The sequence below is a fragment of the Pangasianodon hypophthalmus genome, chromosome 15, assembly GCF_027358585.1.
Source record: "Pangasianodon hypophthalmus isolate fPanHyp1 chromosome 15, fPanHyp1.pri, whole genome shotgun sequence".
NCBI lineage: Eukaryota > Metazoa > Chordata > Actinopteri > Siluriformes > Pangasiidae > Pangasianodon > Pangasianodon hypophthalmus.
Window position 1 is genome coordinate 23,802,134 of NC_069724.1, and position 19,451 is coordinate 23,821,584.

Sequence of the window (19,451 nt, forward strand, 5' to 3'; positions counted from 1 at the left end):
CTGAATTAAGAGCTGGTATTATTAAAAATACACAGGCACAGTTGGCTTAACTGTACCTTCAGTTGCTTATAAGTTTAACTGGAAGGTACCATTTGTTTTGGGTTCTTTTGTTTACTCGGAAAGGCCACAGTTCCCTCCTCGCCTGGTGCTGGAACCGTGGTCCTGACCGATTTACCTTTCATAACAATTCTTTTACTTTTTCTGAGAGCGTACACTGAGGAAGTTTAGTGCTGTGCTGTATAGTTTGATTTTGTGGAAATCGATAAGGGAAGTAGTTTTCGATACGTCGTTTGACGTTTCAACACTTTCACATTAAAACTCAGCATTTTGCAGTGCAATCGGTATGATTTTGCTAAATACTACAGCTAAACAAAGCAAAAAAAAAAAAAAAGCCAGTCACACTTTACATTAAGTGTCTCTAAATTATAACCTATAAATAATACATATAAATAATACAAGCAACTAGAATCTAACTACAGAGGATTTGCACTGTTACACACGGATTGCAGCAAAACGTCTTATGTAATTATGTTAAAAAGTGAGTCAGGTCATTTGGCTCACCCATAAGAGTCGACTCTTTCATGACTCATTGCTCAGCTGAAGTATCTGCAATATTTAGACCTGCAATAGTTCCATGAAATCTTACTTTATCTTCTAATGATCCAAAAAAAATTGCATTGCATTTTATAAAATCAGTTTAAATAATTGTAAAATCAGCAAGGCACTACATGTGCGTTCACACACACACACACACTTCAAGTATGAATTTCAGTTCTAAAATCTGATTCAAAGCTGTCGTCTGTAACACAATCATGTATTAATGCGCCAGGTTTAAAACCAATAAAACCTTTACACATAAGCTGTAGCTCTGTCCATGGAATACACTAATCATTTATGTTATGTTGCTTAGCAACCAAAGCTCACTGATAACAGACTACATTGCATGGCAGAAGAATTGTTTTTAGCGAATATTATTGAACACTGGATTTGTTTTTGTCGCCATTTTATAAAAGCAGTAAGCCATTCGATGATGTGTGTTACAGTGATTTTATCAGGGGTAAAGGGGTTTTATTCCTCTTCATGTTGTACTGTAACGCACGCCTTCTCACGGTTTAGTGCTTTATGATATAATTACAGAAATAAAGTTTTGCTTCTGTTCCTATAGTTCCTCATAATAAATACATGGGAATTTCTATGTAATGTACTTCTTCTGCTATGTAGAGTAACTTCTATATAAAATGGAGAGTTCCTGTGTAATTAGTTCATACACAAAGTCACAGAAAGAAGATCGAAACGCAACATGTGTGTACTTCTATAAGATGTCTTGCTGTATTCTGTTTGTAACAGTGCATAAATAGTTAGCAGTGTGTATAGTCGATGTGTAAGACGTAATATAAAGTGGGACTCAACAGTCATTTGAAAATTTTCCCCATTACATTTTTTTGTTAAAGTGTCGCTCAGGTCATACGACGAAAAAAAACCCTCTTAATTTCCACAAGAATGATTTTAAGATGTGCGAATATCGACAGGTGACATTAAGACTGGGGGCCATATTGTAAAATATTTCATTTAACAGAAGGATCAGAAGTATTCTTTGTGTACGATGACAATGTTAGCCTCTTTGTTAAAACAAAATCGTTCTGATTAATTTTTGTCTTATTTAGTCTATATATGATGGTCCATACTACAACAAACACAATGTGTCATCGAAAAAAAAATTAAAAATGTACTGTTGTAATTTGAGGTCAAAATCAACACAGCAATACAGACAGCACTAATCAGTGGTCTCACAGTGGAATCACTAATTCATTTGTACGCTCGATTTGAAGGGTTTTTTTTTTAAGCTTCAACCATCATGATCACGCAATAAAACAACTATAAGTACAGACGGGAGGTGGGGACTCTTCTAAACATACGTGTGCGGTTGTACTGTGAACGTAAGAACTCATGGTGATGTAAAATTTAACTGATTTCTTGGAAAAATGGTCTCTTTCTTTCTCTCTCTCTCTCTTTCTCTCTCTCGCTCTCTCTCTCTTTTCTGTCAGTGAGCCATTCTGTTCAGATTGTAAGATTTGTGAGACGGATGAATCTGACGGCATTTTTCATTCTCTTGTTAAGATTTTAACAAATTAATATACAAACACATAAGGGGACAATTTAAAAAAAAAAATCAAGGTACTGAAAAGAACAGCTTCACAAAACGCTGTTGGCACTCGACATTTTAAAGGTACTCTATGTATAAATAAATATATGTATGTGGTTGAAAATAAACACTTCCTTTGACCCTGGAATTGAGGACTTCCTTTCTTGAGTTTGTGTCACAGTCATTAAAAATTTTCACTTAAAGAAAAAATCCACCCTGAATGACTCACATATTAAACATTATAATTAATATGTACTCTTTACTGGCGTCCAAGATTTGTTTCGTATTTCATAATGGTTTCCTACATTACCCACAATGCCGTGCTGAGAGTGGTGCAGTGGGATTTAACCCTCGCTTCATCTCTACCTAAAGAGAGTGATGCAGCAGCGCTTTAGTGCTTTAGTCCAGTTATCACACCTCCTCACCTGTACAAGAGCAGCAAATCAGATCAACTTCTGCTCCAACTTTCATGCTAATACCGCCATTAACGGCATCACGCTCATCATCTCGTAGATCGCTGACTAGCTGAGCAGAGTCTCTGCATCGTATAGCTGCATTGCATTCTGGGATTTCAAGTCCAGCGTTTGCACCAACTTCTCCTCTACTTCTATGCTGGATTTCTCATTAATCTGACACTGAATGTTGCTGAAAGAAAGATAAGAAAATGAGGAAAAACATTCTGTTTTTTAGTTAACAGCAAATATTGTTGAAATGTTTTTCTCCTAATAAACACCACTGTAACTGCGCTAGTAATAACAATGTCCCCTCGTGACATCAGTGTGGCACACAACTGCCAGTTAAAATACAGCACCAGCCAGCAAACTAGCACCAGAATCCCTGGACACATCACAAATATTTCAATATAAACAGATTTCAGGGTGGCGTTTTCCTTTAATGCCAATCGACAGCAGATACCATGTACTGAAACTGTGATATTAGATTGTACAGTTATCATATTTTAAATTCAGCCCAGTGTTAACTATATTTGGTCTCCACCAAACAGAAGTATTTTAGAATTAACCCCATTATTTCCCACACAATGACACTATCTGTAAAATGCACAATTCAACGTGTTAAGTGTGTTGGCTCTCCAATGAATGAATGAACTAATGAATGTTTGGTTAAAGTGTTATGAATAATATTTGCTCTTTTATCAGCACCAGAAATCAAATTAAAAAACAAAATCCATTTAGATTAATTCATACCAATTTGACCTTTTTAGTTCACTGGTCTTCACTTTTTCCCCCCATGCTATTATAATGAGGATGTTTTAAATGTAAATCGGTCTTGTTCTTTTGGTTTAATTAGCTCCTGGGATAAATCAAGGGAAAATGACTCAGACCAGCTGTTACCCTTGAAGTGAACTCAAAAACATGGCCTCATGAATGCTGTAATTACAGCACAATCAGCCAAATGCCTCTGTTAGACTAATGCTGCATTGCTGCTCCCTGTATTATTCATATAAATTATACAGAAACACACCATTAGCTCTCAGCATGGTAGCTCATAAAATTTACTTATCTGTTTCACCAAAATGGATTTTAAGCCCTTTTTTACTGTCAAATAATAATCCTGCAAAATATAATGGAAATTAAAATAAATATATTTGTATGCCAGTATAATTCACAGTCAGAGCTGTGTCAGTGCGGGTCAGATCAGAAATTGGTTGGAAATTTGTACACATGCGTCATATACCAGCTCAGATACATCAAACGTCATCACAACCCAACTTCAGGCATGAAAAAAGTCTGGTTACACAGTGACTGGATGGAGTTACAGCCAGTCAGAAGAGAGAGAGGGAAAATAAAGCAACTATTAGCTTCTTTCATGCTGAACAGTTAAGGAATTTATTTCTTCTCTAATTTGGTGGAAAGCGAGTGAATGGTAGATGACATTCAGCTAACTTATCCCTACTGTGGAGTTTGTAGTAGGGAAATTGTTGACCTAGGGAATTTATGATTGACAGGAGTGACTACGGGGAGGTGTTGGTGAGTTTGTCTATTTTATTTATTTATTTATTTCAAGCTCCATTATATAGGCCAAGATTGATTCATCGAGAGTGTTTGCTTGCCTGTTCTGTCTTTTTATCCTCTGGTGTGGTACTTTAGCTAGCTAAATATCATGCTAACACTACATGGGCTGTGTCTTTTTGACAGATTAGAGAACAAAATACAGAAAAAAACACAGATCAGGTAATAAAAAAACACAAATCAGCAACAACCTAGCTTTATAGTTTGGGTCTGTATAGTATATTTTTGCTAGCTAGCCAAAGTTATTGTGCTAGCTGTGAGCTTGATCTAGAAATGCACGGAGCCTTCCATTCAGCCCACTCTCTGGGTTATATTTGAGCTAACTAGCTAACGTTAAGTGACTACTGTATGTGCATTATGCAGTTTGGCACACATACTTAACATTTACATCATGGAGGAAGAATGCAGTATAACTGACATTACAAAATGTTTGTCTGTAAGTAACTTGCAATATCATTTTTCAACCAGAGAGGGCGACGTTCCAAAATCTTACCCCCTGTGGCTGTAAACAAGGCTTTTTTATGTACTTGATTGCATTTTCAGCTCCAAGTAAGCCAAGGCATATAGGATGCCTGCCCATGGCTCCTTCTTTCAACTAGCAGAAATCCCTTCCCATGGTGTTAACGAAGCCCTTTTTAATTTGAATCGTTCTGTTGCCTCCAGCAGGACGCCGCCATCTTTTGAGCCTTTTCCCATTCAAAAACAGAAAGGAAACAGAACTCGAGCCAAAGAATACACGACAAAGGACTATCCTTGCACAAATAAATGCCATTATGTACACTTGGGTTTGTGTTCTTTGGATCAAGCGTGGTGTGAAAATATTCCTGGATCCTTTCCCTTCTGTAATAGCTCAGAGGGGAACTCGCAGACCAGTCATTCGCTGTCAGGCTGCTCTAAGCCTATTATCTGTGAGTGAAAGGTGCAGAGAGAGGTTTTTTTTTTTTTTTTTTTTTTTTTTGAGATGATGCATTCCTCAAGTCCTGAACAGTCAGTGTGACAACAAGCTCTTCTCTGGGGTCTTGGATGAAAAGATGACTGATTCCCTGCTTTCTATACAGTTCTATACCAAAGCTTTTTTCAGGTCTTGAGAGGGGGAAGAGGAGTAGGAAGGGGGCTTATGATTGCGGCGGTTTGGTGGAAAAGAGTGCTAGAGCGATTAATGAGCTTCATCACTGATACATATATTCAGTATATAATAAACAGACAGCTCCATGTGAGGTTCAGCTTATGGTTAGAATCTCTTAGTGGCCTATAATATTATATTTACTCTACTGATATACATCAAATTAGAGGAGAGCGCAGAACTGTTTTATTTATTTATTTAATTCCTGCCCAGTCCTGAACAAAATCTGACCAATCCTGCTCAGTTCTACAGAAAGTCTGAACAGTCCCGCCCACTCCTACAGAAAGTCTGACCTGCCCCCCAACTCCTGCACAAAGTTTGACCAATCCCATCCAGTCCTGAAGAAAGTCTGACCAAAGCTGTAGTTTTTTATCCTACATTAGCCACCATTCATGTAAAGTGCAGCTCACGTTAAACATTGGCACATCCCTTCCTAATGTTTAACACAACCGAAGCAAGATTATAAGATTCTGTTTCCTTGAACACATGTCATGTTCATCTAGCCATTTGCCTTTGGTTAGATCAGAGAAATTGAAGCTGTCAGAAAGATGACAAATTTCTGACTCGATGTTGACATGAGCTTTTTTTTTCAGCTGAAAGGTGCTTATTACGGTTATTCCTAAGTGATATGAATGTTATAATTCAAACTCAAAAAAAAAACTTCATATGTTGCAACATCTTACTTTCATTGGAAAATTTAAGACTTCTGACATGTGCTGGAGGATGTCCTTAACAAAAACCTTCAATTTGTCTCTACAAATATACACTCGGACCACCCACGACCTTCTGGGAAGCTGAACACATCCATTATGGCTAATAATAAAAAATAAAGTCTCACGTTTAAGTAAGGTCACATAATTTAATTTGCATTGTACAGAGTGTCTGTGGCTACAGTAGGCTCAATAAAGCGTTGAGAGAAGGTGGAATAAAATGCACCTGAAAACACATACAGGATGAAGAGATTCCATACAAGCATGAATGAATATGATGTTTTGCTGTTGGGCATGTGCTGGTAATCAGGACTACGACAAATCATGAAATTCAACTCACATTACATCGTTATTCCCCCTTGTGTTCTTTTCAGTTGGAAGGTTTCTGAGCAGCCTTTGTTTTCCCGAGTTTAAGTCTGTCTCACTGGGCAGATAGCATGAGGACAGCTGTTTGGCACATTCCACATTTCGTCTCATTTTGCTGGATGCCCTTGGAGAAGTTTTGAAATGTATCCAAGTCCATAAAATTTGAATAACATTACAAAATGTTGTAATTTCCCAGGAATGTAGGATACAATATTATAACAGTATTGTAAACCCTGATGAAAAGTTAAGTAATGATCAAAAGCTACCAAAAAAAGTCCAAACACAGAGACACATTTGCAAATGATTTAGACTTTTTAGACTTTTTAGACTAAGGTGAATGAATTGATCACAGCCATGCAATGAGTCATTCCTGACTGACTCCAGCATCAGTAAATAGCCTTAAAACATGATTATAAACATATTTTATGCAGGTTTACATTATATCTGTATCTCTCTGAGTCTGTAAGTATGGCAAAGCTACTTCTGTGCCTCTTGAATTAGTGAATCTTTTCAGTCATGACTGAGATTCACACTACTCACATTCAGCTGGTCTGTATTTGAATCGGTGAATCTTTTGGTCATTACTGAGATTCACTCCACTTGGGTTGGGGTTTGAATCAGTGAATCTTTCAGTCATGACAGAGGTTTGCTCATCTCTTGCTCAGTGGGTCATTGTTCGAATCAGTGAATCTTTCAGGCATTTACCAAGGTTCTCTCCTCTGATATTCAAGGGCTCAGTGTATGAATCAGTGAATCTTTTGCTCATGAGAGAGATTTGCTGCTCTTGTTCAGTGGGTTGGGGTTTGAATCAGTGAATCTTTGAATCAGTGAATCAGAGAGAATCTTTCATGACCAAGATTCTCTCCTCTCACATTCAGGGAACTAATGTTTGAACATTGTGCAAAAAAAATTTTGCAATGGAAGGAATCAGAAAATCGATCTCAATTAATTATTTAATTCGAATGAACATAAATGACTCAATTCACTGAAAAGACTAAAAACTATATGATTTTGAGCGAAACAGATTTCTGATATTTGTTACCTACATCAGTCCCATACCTTTAGTGCAAAATTAAAGAAGCAAACATCAGACACAAACTGTGTATAAATTTGGGGATAATTTGATTGATTTTGTAACAAACGATATATGAAAAGCTGAGTATCAGCACATGCCCAGTTGGGTAACCTTTGACCCTCAATTTGACTGTTAGCATTTCTCAGTAAAGAAAAGGCTGTCATGAGAGGTGACTGTTACCTACACAGTGTTTACCAGATGTTCTAAAACATGTACAGTTTCTTCTCCATGCTTTTGGTCATGGGCCAAATCCAGTACGTGTGAATCCAAAATGGAGCCTGGAAAAAAACAGCATCAGCTTGAGTTTCAGTACCATATTGGCCAGAAAAACGCTAAGTGCAAGACTAAAGCTTGGTATAAAAAATGTGACACACCAATAATCCTCAGTTTAAATATCAGACATACATTAAAATATTTCAGTTTGCTTTTTATACATACATCTGCTTTGCTTCAAAATTCTTCAACATTGCTTTGCTTTATATACACAGAGTACACAATGACACGGAACAAGGGAACAGAGATCAAGGACATGATTTGGTTGGATCACAAATGAAGATGCGACATTCTTGGTTCTTCTTCATGTAAAGCTCTAGTCTATTAAAAAGCTCAATAACCCATAATGCAACAGTCTTCAACAGTTCTCTTACATCCTTCTTTGGGTAAAGAAACATTCTCTAGTTGTCCCTGTTTTTTTACAGGGATCAAACTTCACTTCCAAAGAACCTCCGACTCCTTTCTTGGATCCAAATGGTACGTTCCAGCTCCCCCACCTGTTCTCCCGCTGTTACAATCTTATTATGCCATTACTGGCTGGTCCAGTTTTCACATTTTGGCTCAATGGGCTTCCTTTTTGACAGATTGGTCACATTTGAAGCCTACACATTCCCAGATTTCCCCGTCCAGGTATCCAGTTCTTGGTCTAGTCCTGCTCACTGGATCCAGATGGTGTTGGCTCTTTCTGGCCTGCGAGGATCAGCGGTCAGATCTCCGAAGGTAGAGAAGAACTGCTCCATCTCCTTCTGCAGCATCTCATTGCGCTTCTCGGCGTCGTCTTTGGCGCGCTCTGCGTTACGCAGTTTGATCTCTACCATCGTGTACTTCTTGCGCTCCTGCTCCAGCTCCTCATGCAGGTTCACCAACTCAGCTTCCAGGTCCACGTTACGCAGCTCCAGACTGTAATGTTTTAATGAGGATAGAAATGCGTTAAAACACTCTAACAGCAGCTGAACTGTCCTAATGGTTGTGGCCTAATATTCTATTAAACATGCTTGACAGTAACTCCGCTTCATCACTCCACCTCATCGGTGTGTTATTTTTCTATAACACACACACACAGTGTTTTATTCCTTATGTAATGTCTTACTTAGTGTTAAATAAAAATAACGTAAATAGTCTCACCTCTTTACTCTGGTCTCGTACTCGCTCTTCTGTTTGAGCATCTCTTGCTTCAGACTGGCCACCAGACTGTGGAGGGCGCTGTGTCCGCTCATAGGAAATGCCACCTCGCTGTTCTCACTGCTGCTCGTCCCCCTGCTGCCTCGACCTCCGCCATTGGCATTGGTGTTAGCATTAGCGTTCCTCCTCTCTCCCTCGTCCAGCAAAGGGTCCTCAAAGGTAAAGTCCTGCTCGGGGCATGTAGTAGTGGACGAGCGACACGATGCAGAGACGTCCGGCAGCGAGATCTCGCAGGACGACGTGGACCAGGTGGCGCTGTCCACGCTCTGCTTGTCCTCACAGCTGTTGCTCGTGCATGGCTGTCCCGGTGAGCATGGCGTCTGCTGTACGTGAACATTGTCATACGTCGAGAGGCGGTTCTGTTGCTGCTCTGCATCACGGCCTTTGACCTCCCGCAGCGTCACACCTCCAGGAGGAGACCAAAGTCCGTTTCGGCTATTCAGGGACCCATTAACAATGTCCGTGCTGCACACGCCCATCCTCACTCCACCATTCTGCACACCCATCTTGGTACCTGAAGATTTGAGTGCGCCAGTGCGACGCATCTGTAGCGTACCCGTACCCACCAGGGTCGGACTCTTTTCCTCTGCTGAGGATGAAGATGACGAGCTGAAGGAGCCGTTGGTGACAATGCCGCTGCCTTTGATGAACGCCGGGTTCTTCTTTACAGTCAGAGGAGGGCTTCGGGTCACTTCAAAGCGCGGCACAGTAGGAACATTTCTTGGGCTGCCCGAACGAGGTGAGCCGTTATCCAGAGAGACCCGTCCGGGAGAGTCAGGCGCCTCCCAAGTGCACTGACGGACGCTAGCGGTGTTGTTATTCTCTTTATTTTGCAGTTGTCCAGTGGTGGAGCGTTTCAGGGGATCGTTGTTGTTGTTGCACGACTCAAGAGCACCAGGACTGTCCTCGTCCGGGGGAAAGAGAACGGCGTGCTGGCCGATGAGAGCGGCCATGAGCTGCTGCACCAGAACTGCACCTACACAAACCAAAGACAAGGTCAAAGCAAAAAAAAGGCAAAATTGTTGACCCTAACCTTGTGGATTTAAATCATATTCTACCACTTTTAGATTTTTTGGCATTAATTTTGCTTCTGCAGCACTTTACCTTCCATTATAGCCACAGGATCCTCGACTTTGGGCCTCAGAATATTCGGACCGAAGACCGTAGCCAGGTTCTGCACACTCATCTTATTCACTCCTGAGTAAGACTGTACTTCATCTAAGAACCTGAAGGGAAAAAATCAGTTTTAATCAAAAGAGAGAGAGATATTAAAAAAATGTGAAATTATTTGAAATATATATGATGCTGGATACCTGCATATGTATTTTAGCAGATTATAGTTGACTAGAGGTAGACTTTCCACTTGTCTCCTTAATTCCTTCATTCCCTGGAAAAGGAAAGAGATAAAGAGGTCATTTTTATTAAAAAATGTACTTTTGGGACTACAAATTACATCCTTAAAATTCCTTAGATAATCCTCCTGTGGAAAAAATACATTTGTTGTTTCCCTGTATCGGGACACATCGTTCAAAATTGAGTCGACTCATTGAATCAGGTCTTTTATCTGAGAGAATGAAGAGTTGATTCACATATATGAGCCTTTTTTGTTGTTGTTGTTGGCAGACGTGAGCAATGCAGTTACTCTTGCAGTGTAATTTAATCTTAATTAAGTAATCTTCTTTTCAGCATGTGAGCTGTTTGTTAGTATGAAATATGACGTGTTTTTGACTCTTAGCTGTGTTTGTGGAAGGATCCATTGCACTGTTACTTAGAAAGGAGATAAGATAAGATTTCATTGAACAATTTCAGCCATAGTTACACAAAGAGGAACAATCACCAGTCAAAATATTGCAAACTTTGTACAGGTTAGAAAAAAATGACAATGATTCATTTGGGAGCCGAAAGAGTCGACTCTTACAGGTGAACTACAGAATGATCTGACTCATTCTCTTTATACACACTTTGTGACCAAAATGTGCTGTAAAAATAAATGATTATTATAATTTCATAGTACTAGTACACTTTTTAACTAGTCTTTATTTGACTCTTTATTATAGTTACAGCAGTTGCTAGAAAAAATAAAGCATCATATATGAAAAACAATTGATGCAATAATGCCATGCTGAACTTGAACAGTTGTAAAATCATTAATATTCTGAGATAGGATACAATATAAATGAGATATAATATAAATCTGCTGTAAGTGCTGTGCCACAAGGATGAGCAATAAGGCGATATATTAATATTGTGATACATTAACGTTGTAAGTTAGCGTTTTCTGAGTTTCACGGATATCAGTATAGTGCCAGTTGGACATATAATTTTGTACCAGATTCATTTTCTCTTCATTTCTTCATTAAATTTGTAAATTTGGAATAAAATCGCAACATAAAGTTTCTTATAATATCTTATCACTGTGCTCTTGATAATTTTTTTGGCAAAAGTCAGCCAAAGTTAGAGCCATAAAGATTTTTTCATACTTTTAGTTAATATTTTGGTGTAAAATATTGATAAGATTTATAACATTTGTTCTTTTTTTCCACAAAAAGTCAGATAAAATCTTTTCCAAGGGTTTATTAATAATTCCAAGGTTTTGATATTGCATTGCATATCGTGTACTATCAACAGTGCTCAAGTATTGTAATATGATTTTAAAAAATATTCTGTCACAAAACATTGGCCATAAAATTTGGTCATGTCTCTCACCCCTACTGTTCCACTTGACCATGTTCAGGGATTGTATTTGCACGGTAATTATTCAATACTAGACTTCTTCCATTTCATTATTATTAGCCTGTGTATCATTTATCAAGCTAACGTGAGATGAAATACAGAAATCGATATTCCGACTTTAATGGAGTCTCGTATTGCAGAGTTTATCATGGTCGATATGTTTTTTCTTTTTTTTTTTTTTAGTTCTCCACAATAACATCATTTTTAAACTTTCTACAAAAACTCCTGCTTCTAAAACTCTAAAGGGCATGTCTCAAAAATATGAGGTAAAAGAAAAAGTAAGCATTCCTTTATGGACTCGGGCTAGCACTCGAACTGAATCTAGTGCACTTTGATTACATTTGCGCTCTGAAACTCTCCGGAGCCTCGGGCAGGCCGAGTGACGGATCACAGCGGGAGAGGGAAAGGTGAAGCTGAAAGTCGCAGTGAAAGCATTTCCACTTTCCATGGTCTAAGCCTCAGAGCAAGAGCAGGATAGAGGGATAAGAAATGAAAAAATGAAAAGACTGCAGGGCGACAGTGATATGCTGAGTCGCATACGATTGCCAGAAAGGACAGAGAATGAGAAAGGATGGAAGTGACATATTGTCTTCATGGCAAATATACAGCAGATTTTAAAATGAGGAAGCATTTGATTTGTCACATCAGAGCATCAGACCTAATTTGCATGGAATTGAGAAAATGTCACTTGTCGTTGTTGCTGTCGCTGAAATCGTGGCTGTGTGTCGCACATGTACACAGAAAATGAACGATCGCCCGTCACTTTATCGCTTGCTCATGTGAACACGGGGCTATACAGCCTTTAGACTGACACTCACTGCTTCCTGGTCCTTGCTAAACAGTTTGGTGCAGGCCAGGAACTCGTCGTACTTGCAGAAGGGGATCACGGGTTCAGGAAGCTCCCTCAGATAGAGCTTCAGCAGAGATGCCACTGTGTGCACGTCGGTATTACTGCACGGAGAAAAACAAAGAATAAAGTAACAATCAAATATTAAATGGAAAAGCCAGAGGGATAAAGAGGAGGTGATAAAATGGGCATATGGTGCATGGAATAATAACCACTCCGAATAACATTTCTCAGAGGCGTGAAACGGCTCGCATCCTTTTCACAGCGTCTAAATATGAACTGTTAAATATGCAGCGTGTCTCATTTTCTACTGACGCTAAAAAAGCAAGAAGACAGAGAATCTGCTGTCGGGATACCAATGTCTTGACCTTGTTAGCGATACCGTATTGAATCCTGCGCTACCGTCATGAGAAAAAAATCTGTCACTTTGATTAATTGCTAATTAAAAATAATTGACAGCCATAACATTTGCTGCTTTTTCATTCCATGTGTTGTACACCATTAAAAGTACACAGAAAGCTCACAGTACATTACTGCCAATGATTATACTATAATCCATCAAATCCGAAGCTAAGATCCCTACAAAACACATAAAATCTAATTTCGCCACTTTTTTACAGAAAAGGAACGATGCACTGAGTGGAAGCTTTTGACTGCTTTGTGCCAGACGTGAAAGTGGCTGAACTGCACAAAATTTTGACAGTCTGCAGACATCAGCATGAAGAATTCTAAAATTAGGCTCTCACATGCTGTTTCTGATACAGCCATGTTTACTGGAAAGACATAAACTGTGACAGAACTCTGAGACGTTAGTGGTGTAGATAGCGTCTAGTCTTCCGAACTTAGCTATTTGTATCGTATAAGTTTGAGTTTATGAAAAGCTTGCAATCCTCATGCACTCGAAAGTGTTCCTTTAGCATATTTTTAGTTACCATTTTAACTATATAATGTTTATAGTTGGCACTGAAAGAACAACTTCAACAACCAAAGACTAAGCAAACACCTAACAGTTCATGCTAGCAGTGACTCTAGCTTGGATTCAAATTTGAGTCTCTGCTAAAATGTTCATCTAAGCTAGATTCTTTATCAGTGAGGTTTCTGTTTGTGTTTTGTTATGTCTGGATTTTGAATTATGTATATGCTTTGTGTATTTTAAGCGCTTACTGCCTTCCCACCCCCTTGGCTAGGGGTTATATCAAGCTGGGATAAGCCTGTACATGCTCACCCGTCGAAGGCTGGTTTCTCTCCGCAGTCGAAGGCGTCCTGCAGCTCTTTGACGAGGTTGGCCTGCCCGGGGAGACGGAATAGACCCTCCTCCTGCAGCCCCCAGCGTCGGATAAAATCCACACACTGCTCCACCAGCATGGGGGCCAGCTTATTCCCGTACCGGCGCTCGTACCGCACCGTTTCCTCCAGCTTTTGACCGAAAATACCTGAAACAGTAGAAGTGCAGCATATGGGTTATTGAAATTGAAATGTCTCAGATAAACAGTGTTATATTATTATTATAGTAGCTGGAGGTAGCTGGAGCTGAAAATTTGTACCCCCAAACCTTAATATTCAGAATTCCATCATCTGAATTCCCACTACAACAAATCTTGTTTTTTAATATCTGACTATCCAACGAGTAAATTTGACGTGATGGACATTATCCGTAGCATGCTTGAATAAAAATATAAAATTATGCCACAGACAAAAAAAAAAACTAAACAGTTAGTCATGTTAGTTGATTGGGTTTCCTCTAGGTGGCGTTCATCATGATAAATAACAACAGTCACTCAAAATGGTTGAAAAAATGAGTGAAAGTCATTCAGAAAAAAAATCAAGAACTCATTCCTTAGAACAACTCTCGAATAAATGATGAAGGTTGTTAAGAGAATCTGAGTTCTGGAAATTTGCTCCAGAATATTTTAAGTCCAGATTGCAAGGTTTTTGTGGATTTCCTTGCCATACTGAAAGACAAACAATTGCTGTATAGATCAGACGGTAATGGAAATACATAAATGTCATAAATGCAATATGCCAGATGCGACCCACAGGTCCAGTGTGGCAGTGAATAACACTTGAAAGGCCTGTTATGTAATTCCATAATTTAATGCAATTTGATTTCAGACTGTAAAATGCCTGAAAGAGGGTAGACACAGTAAGAGGGAGAGACAGACAGCTGGTCGATCATAATTTCAATACAGGCAAGTATGCTGATTTGTCTGCTGTTTATTGACGGCAAAACCAGGCAGACTGGATGAAAGCCTCCACAAATACATGCAACGTATAATGTACCAGAGATGCTTAGCAGCTAGCCAGTGGCATTGAGTCCATTATGTAATTATTATGACTTTAATTTCATTTTATCTTAACTTCCTTTCAGGAGCTTGAATAAATGTTTTCATTTGTAGGCCATGGTGGACGAAACTAAATTAGCAAAATATTTGCCTTAATGAATAGGCAATTTGGGAAGTAGTACAGGCCAGGGTCTAAGCAAACTATGCAGATCACTTTGGCCTCTACAGCGTGATTCCCAGGAAATTGAAAGTCACTTATGGAATAACCATTGTATATGGAAATAGGGCAGGAAATGCATTTGTAAATCCCAGTATACTTAAAATTTCCCAAAATTATTTCCCAGTATCACAAACTTTACAGACGTGGCTGAAAATTGTATGAAGTCACTATATTATGTTGGAAAGTTGATTTCAACCTAAATGAGCGAGGATACATCTTGTGAATGGTACAGACCGGTCATGAATGGAACCATTCAGGCTCCTGAGCTCCAGGGAGGAGACGTCCAGGTGTGAGATAAGAACTGAGACTTTCCATAGTCCGGATGCAAGATACTACATACAAAGGCAGAGTCTGATACCCAGTGCCTTCCTGAATTCTCTGCATTGACTCTTATCTGACGCTGATAAACACTCACCAATTAGTGTATAACTATGAGTTTGTTCAATCTTCAAACTAAAACTAAAGCCCCCCAGTGGAAGAGGGAGTAAAGGAAGAGGAGGTGTGGAGCTATGAGCATGCATGAGGTCCACACAGCTTATGGGTTTCTCATTAGATTATCATTACGCTTAACCAGTGTTTACTCACTAAGTGATCTTTATGTAAACATGAGTGCTGTGTAGACCAATCATGTTAGGCCACAAGACTTATGAACAGCTTCCTTAAATCTGTCTAAACAGAGAAGTATTTCTGGTATTTCGTATTTTATTTGCCATGTTTTTTAAATGTGTGTTGATGCGTGTAGTCAGCTTTACTCTTCTGGGAATCTCTTTAAGATCAGACAACTTTCAAAAACAATCAGCACCACGAAATCCTCATTTAAACATCGTTTCCTCCACTCGACTTTACACGTGATGTCATGCACACAATAAATTTTCTTTCAAAATCTCCCGCAATACACCAGCTAACCGCACAGAGTGTCCGAATATTTTCAAAACTCTTGGATAGTGTATGATTATCTTTATCTCTCACATTGCTTGAAGTCACAAACTGTCCTTTCTTCTTCCCAGTGATCAGAGTCTTGTATTTCAAAAGCGATTTCAGATGTGGTGAGCTTCCTCTCGGCGATTAGCATGTTCAACTGCAGAATATGCTAACAAATCTACTTAAAGGGGAAAAAGAAAAAGAGGGATTAAAGAAGTAGCTTCCTGCTGCATTGCCTCCCTCCTGGCACGGCTCTTTTGTCTCAGTCGCTCAGCCGGATAAAAACTGAGATTCCCACTTAGAGAAGCTCATGTGCCTAACATACGGCAGGGATTAGGAAGCTTTCTGAAAGAGTTGGACTTTCCGGTCTCGGAACTCGGACGCTCTTGGATCGGCTGTTTTGGTCCACACGAGAGTGTGATTTCAGTGTTCTCACTTGCCAAAAGAACCGCAACGAGGAGAAAAACAAACCAGAGTTCTGTTCAAATGAACGAAACACTGCATATGTGAAAGCGCCCTTAGAGTTTATACAGTTTGACCTTTTGATTTCATGTGGGAAAATTTCAGAATGCTGTGAGTACAGTCAATAATAAACAGTTTCCTGATGTGTAGGAGTAAAACTGTGAGGATAGGGAATATTGAGGAATCCTGGAGGAGTCCAAAGGCAGGAAAGAACATTTACCCAGCTTGCGTCTTGTGGATTTGAAGTGCGGGATAAAGTCCTCGTGAGTGTTCAATACGATGTTGTTTCTCTCTCTGCATTTAGATTTGGATGAAAGTTGTTCAAGCCCTCAGGCTAGCGATTAGCAGAGTGCCCTCTCTGACTTTCACTTCTATTTATTTCCATAAGCCTGAATGGCAGGCAATTAATGGCCATGCACACACACACACACACACACACACACAGGTGCTGCCAAGAGTTTGGAGATGTCCAAGCCATTTCATACAGATCCATTTAGACAAAGGCATCTATTGTCCTGCTGTTGGACTCACTCTTATGCTTATCCTGGAGGAAATCAAATAAAAGCATACATGTGGTGTATACACACACACACACACACCCCGGGACCCTCGAATTATCTTTAAGCTAGAACATAATAACAAACATAGAACTATAAAAATGATAACATATTAAACATATAAAAAGGAGTGCATTAATATAAACCTGTGATTTGCACCAGCACTACTGTCAGAGCTGCTGTTATAGAAAATTAATCAACACCTTCTGACCAAAGACTGCGAGTTTTAACAGAGCAACAGTATTCTGCTCAAGTTAGAAACACACACGCACTCATTAACCTCAACACGATATGTGCTGTAAAGGAAATCAATACAAGGGCTTGTAACAGTCAGTCACACACACACACACACACACTATCAGAGTATACACAGTTCACACTGTGGGAAAATTAGGGAGGGAGGTTTGATTACATCTCTGTACTTCTTGCTGTTTCTCACAGTTCAGAGGTTTTATTTTGTGTGCATTTGTTTTAATATTTTTCTGTTACTAAATCTGAAATACTTCCACAAGCTAAAATAGTTATGTAGTTAATGACGGCCTTAACAAAACATTATTTCTACTCGTTTTTAAATCTGCTAGGACTTTCTAAAGAGGGGAAAATAAGAGAAAATTCTTTTGATTTTGTCTCAATATTATTTCATCCATTTATCATAAAAAAATCAAGCAATTTCCAGTTGTTGACAGAAAATTAAGCAGATTTTCCCTCAAACATTCAAACCTTGATTTCAAACCAAAACTAAAAAATACTTTCATGATTTGATGTCGTTTCAACTCACCTCCTCCGAACGGGGCCCATATGACCCTGCGGATGGTTTTAACCCAGTCCTCCATGTCATTCTGCGTGCTGGCCATGAGCAGGTACGTCTCATGATTGGACGTCATCCGCTCCCTATCGCCCCCTGCAGAGACGGAACAAAAACCACCTGTAAACTCTCTTAACCTGTAGAATTATTCACTTTCCGGGGATCGATCTGTACATGCTCTTCAAGAGTCCGCTACAAAGCACTGCGCCATCATTTATCAAAAAGTAATTTTGTCAAATTTGATTTCTCAGCTAAGAACTTCATTGTGCAGTAATACAGCTCGATAGAATGTGCTCTGGCCTGGAAGCGCCGTGGTCGATAAAGCGAAACATCTCGAGTGTAATAATTCAGTCAATAACAGAGACGACAATAATTACTGTTTAGAAAGACTTCATGGTGAAAATGAGGCAAGTAGAGCGTGAACAGGATATTCAGCTCAATAGTTCAGCTCGCAGTTCTCAGTCCCTTAACGGCTGAATAATAAAATCCTGATTCGTTTCTCACTGCAATCCAACTGAAAACCAGCGTCGATTCTGCAGCATTTACACACAAAACAGCTTCGGTATTCCTATTAAATTCACCGACCAATGAGCATAGATGTTGCAGCACATGACATCACACACAGAAGAAAAAAGGGAGAAACAACGTCAGGAATTCAGTGTTGCAAAGTTTGAAATGACTTAAATTAATTTCTAAAGGTATAACCATTCTGATACAGTATTAAAAAAAAAAAAACCCACTGACGCTTCAATTCCTTTCTACTGAGTGTCTTCCTTTGGCTTTTTTTAAACTACTTTTAGGGATCAAAATTGCAAAATTAGTATTTTTAGCACATCAAATATTGAGTACTGTAAAAAAAAAACTGTATAAAACTGTGTACAAGAGTAAAGGTGAGACGTTTTAAAGGGTAAGACTTATGAAGATATGCGAGTTTCCTAAAACGGAAATAAAAACACTTAGCACATGGAAGGTAATTATAGTGCTTCATGACACTGATGTCCTCCTGCAGGTTTGTATCTGGACCTTTACCACATTTTAGGCTAAAGATGGAAGGGGAACCGGTGCGAGACCAACCCAGAGCTTCATTACAGAGGAAAAACCCAAAACAACACCAGAGACGTGGCCAAAGCGATCATCAGTGACCAATTAGGCTCCAGTAATTACAGGTGGATGCTAATAAGCACCTTTTGGTCTGTAAAGTCTTGCTCCGGAGCTCGGAGTGTGTTATTAGGCCCAGACTCGTGTGTAATTTACATTCTCAAGCCGCTGGAGGGAGAGGAAGTGGGTTCAGACAACTTGCTCGTCTCTGTCTACACCTGATCGACTCTGATGGGTGTGTGCCATGCAGGATTAAGGGCCAAAATACACACAGCTAACCACCAGACACACACACACACACACACACACACACACACACACACACACACACACACACTACCTGTGCTGAAAACTATATCTGCTCAGCCGTGGTCGTGTGGTGGCAGAGGCGTAGGATTTAGTGTATTTTTATAACGCTGACTACATCACTACTCACTCACTGGACGTTAAGTTGGATCGTTTGGATCATTTTCCTTCTTATAAATTATTTCTGTAGCTGATAAATAAAAATGATTGATAGGATGTTTTCTTAATGTTTTCACTGCTTTGCACATTATTTAGTTTATGATCATGAAAAGGTTTTTAAGTATCGTGATATCATTTTTTTCTTACCACCTTATAAAA

General features: G+C 39.2%; 1 protein-coding gene across 4 annotated transcripts in view; it reads right to left on the reverse strand.

The window, feature by feature from the left end:
* Positions 1 to 6,141: 6,141 nt before the first annotated feature.
* Positions 6,142 to 19,451, reverse strand: part of arhgap24 (Rho GTPase activating protein 24) — a 103,884-nt gene continuing 90,574 nt past the window's right edge. For all 4 annotated transcript variants that reach the window (XM_026928739.3, XM_026928741.3, XM_026928740.3 and 1 more), the window contains 7 exons: positions 17,703 to 17,825; positions 13,708 to 13,915; positions 12,454 to 12,586; positions 10,216 to 10,289; positions 10,007 to 10,128; positions 8,846 to 9,878; positions 6,142 to 8,620 (listed from right to left, as the gene is read on the reverse strand). In XM_026928739.3, the coding sequence (XP_026784540.3) occupies positions 8,377 to 8,620; positions 8,846 to 9,878; positions 10,007 to 10,128; positions 10,216 to 10,289; positions 12,454 to 12,586; positions 13,708 to 13,915; positions 17,703 to 17,825 (1,937 nt within the window). In that variant the 3' untranslated portion in view covers positions 6,142 to 8,376. The remainder of the gene's footprint in view (positions 8,621 to 8,845; positions 9,879 to 10,006; positions 10,129 to 10,215; positions 10,290 to 12,453; positions 12,587 to 13,707; positions 13,916 to 17,702; positions 17,826 to 19,451) is intronic.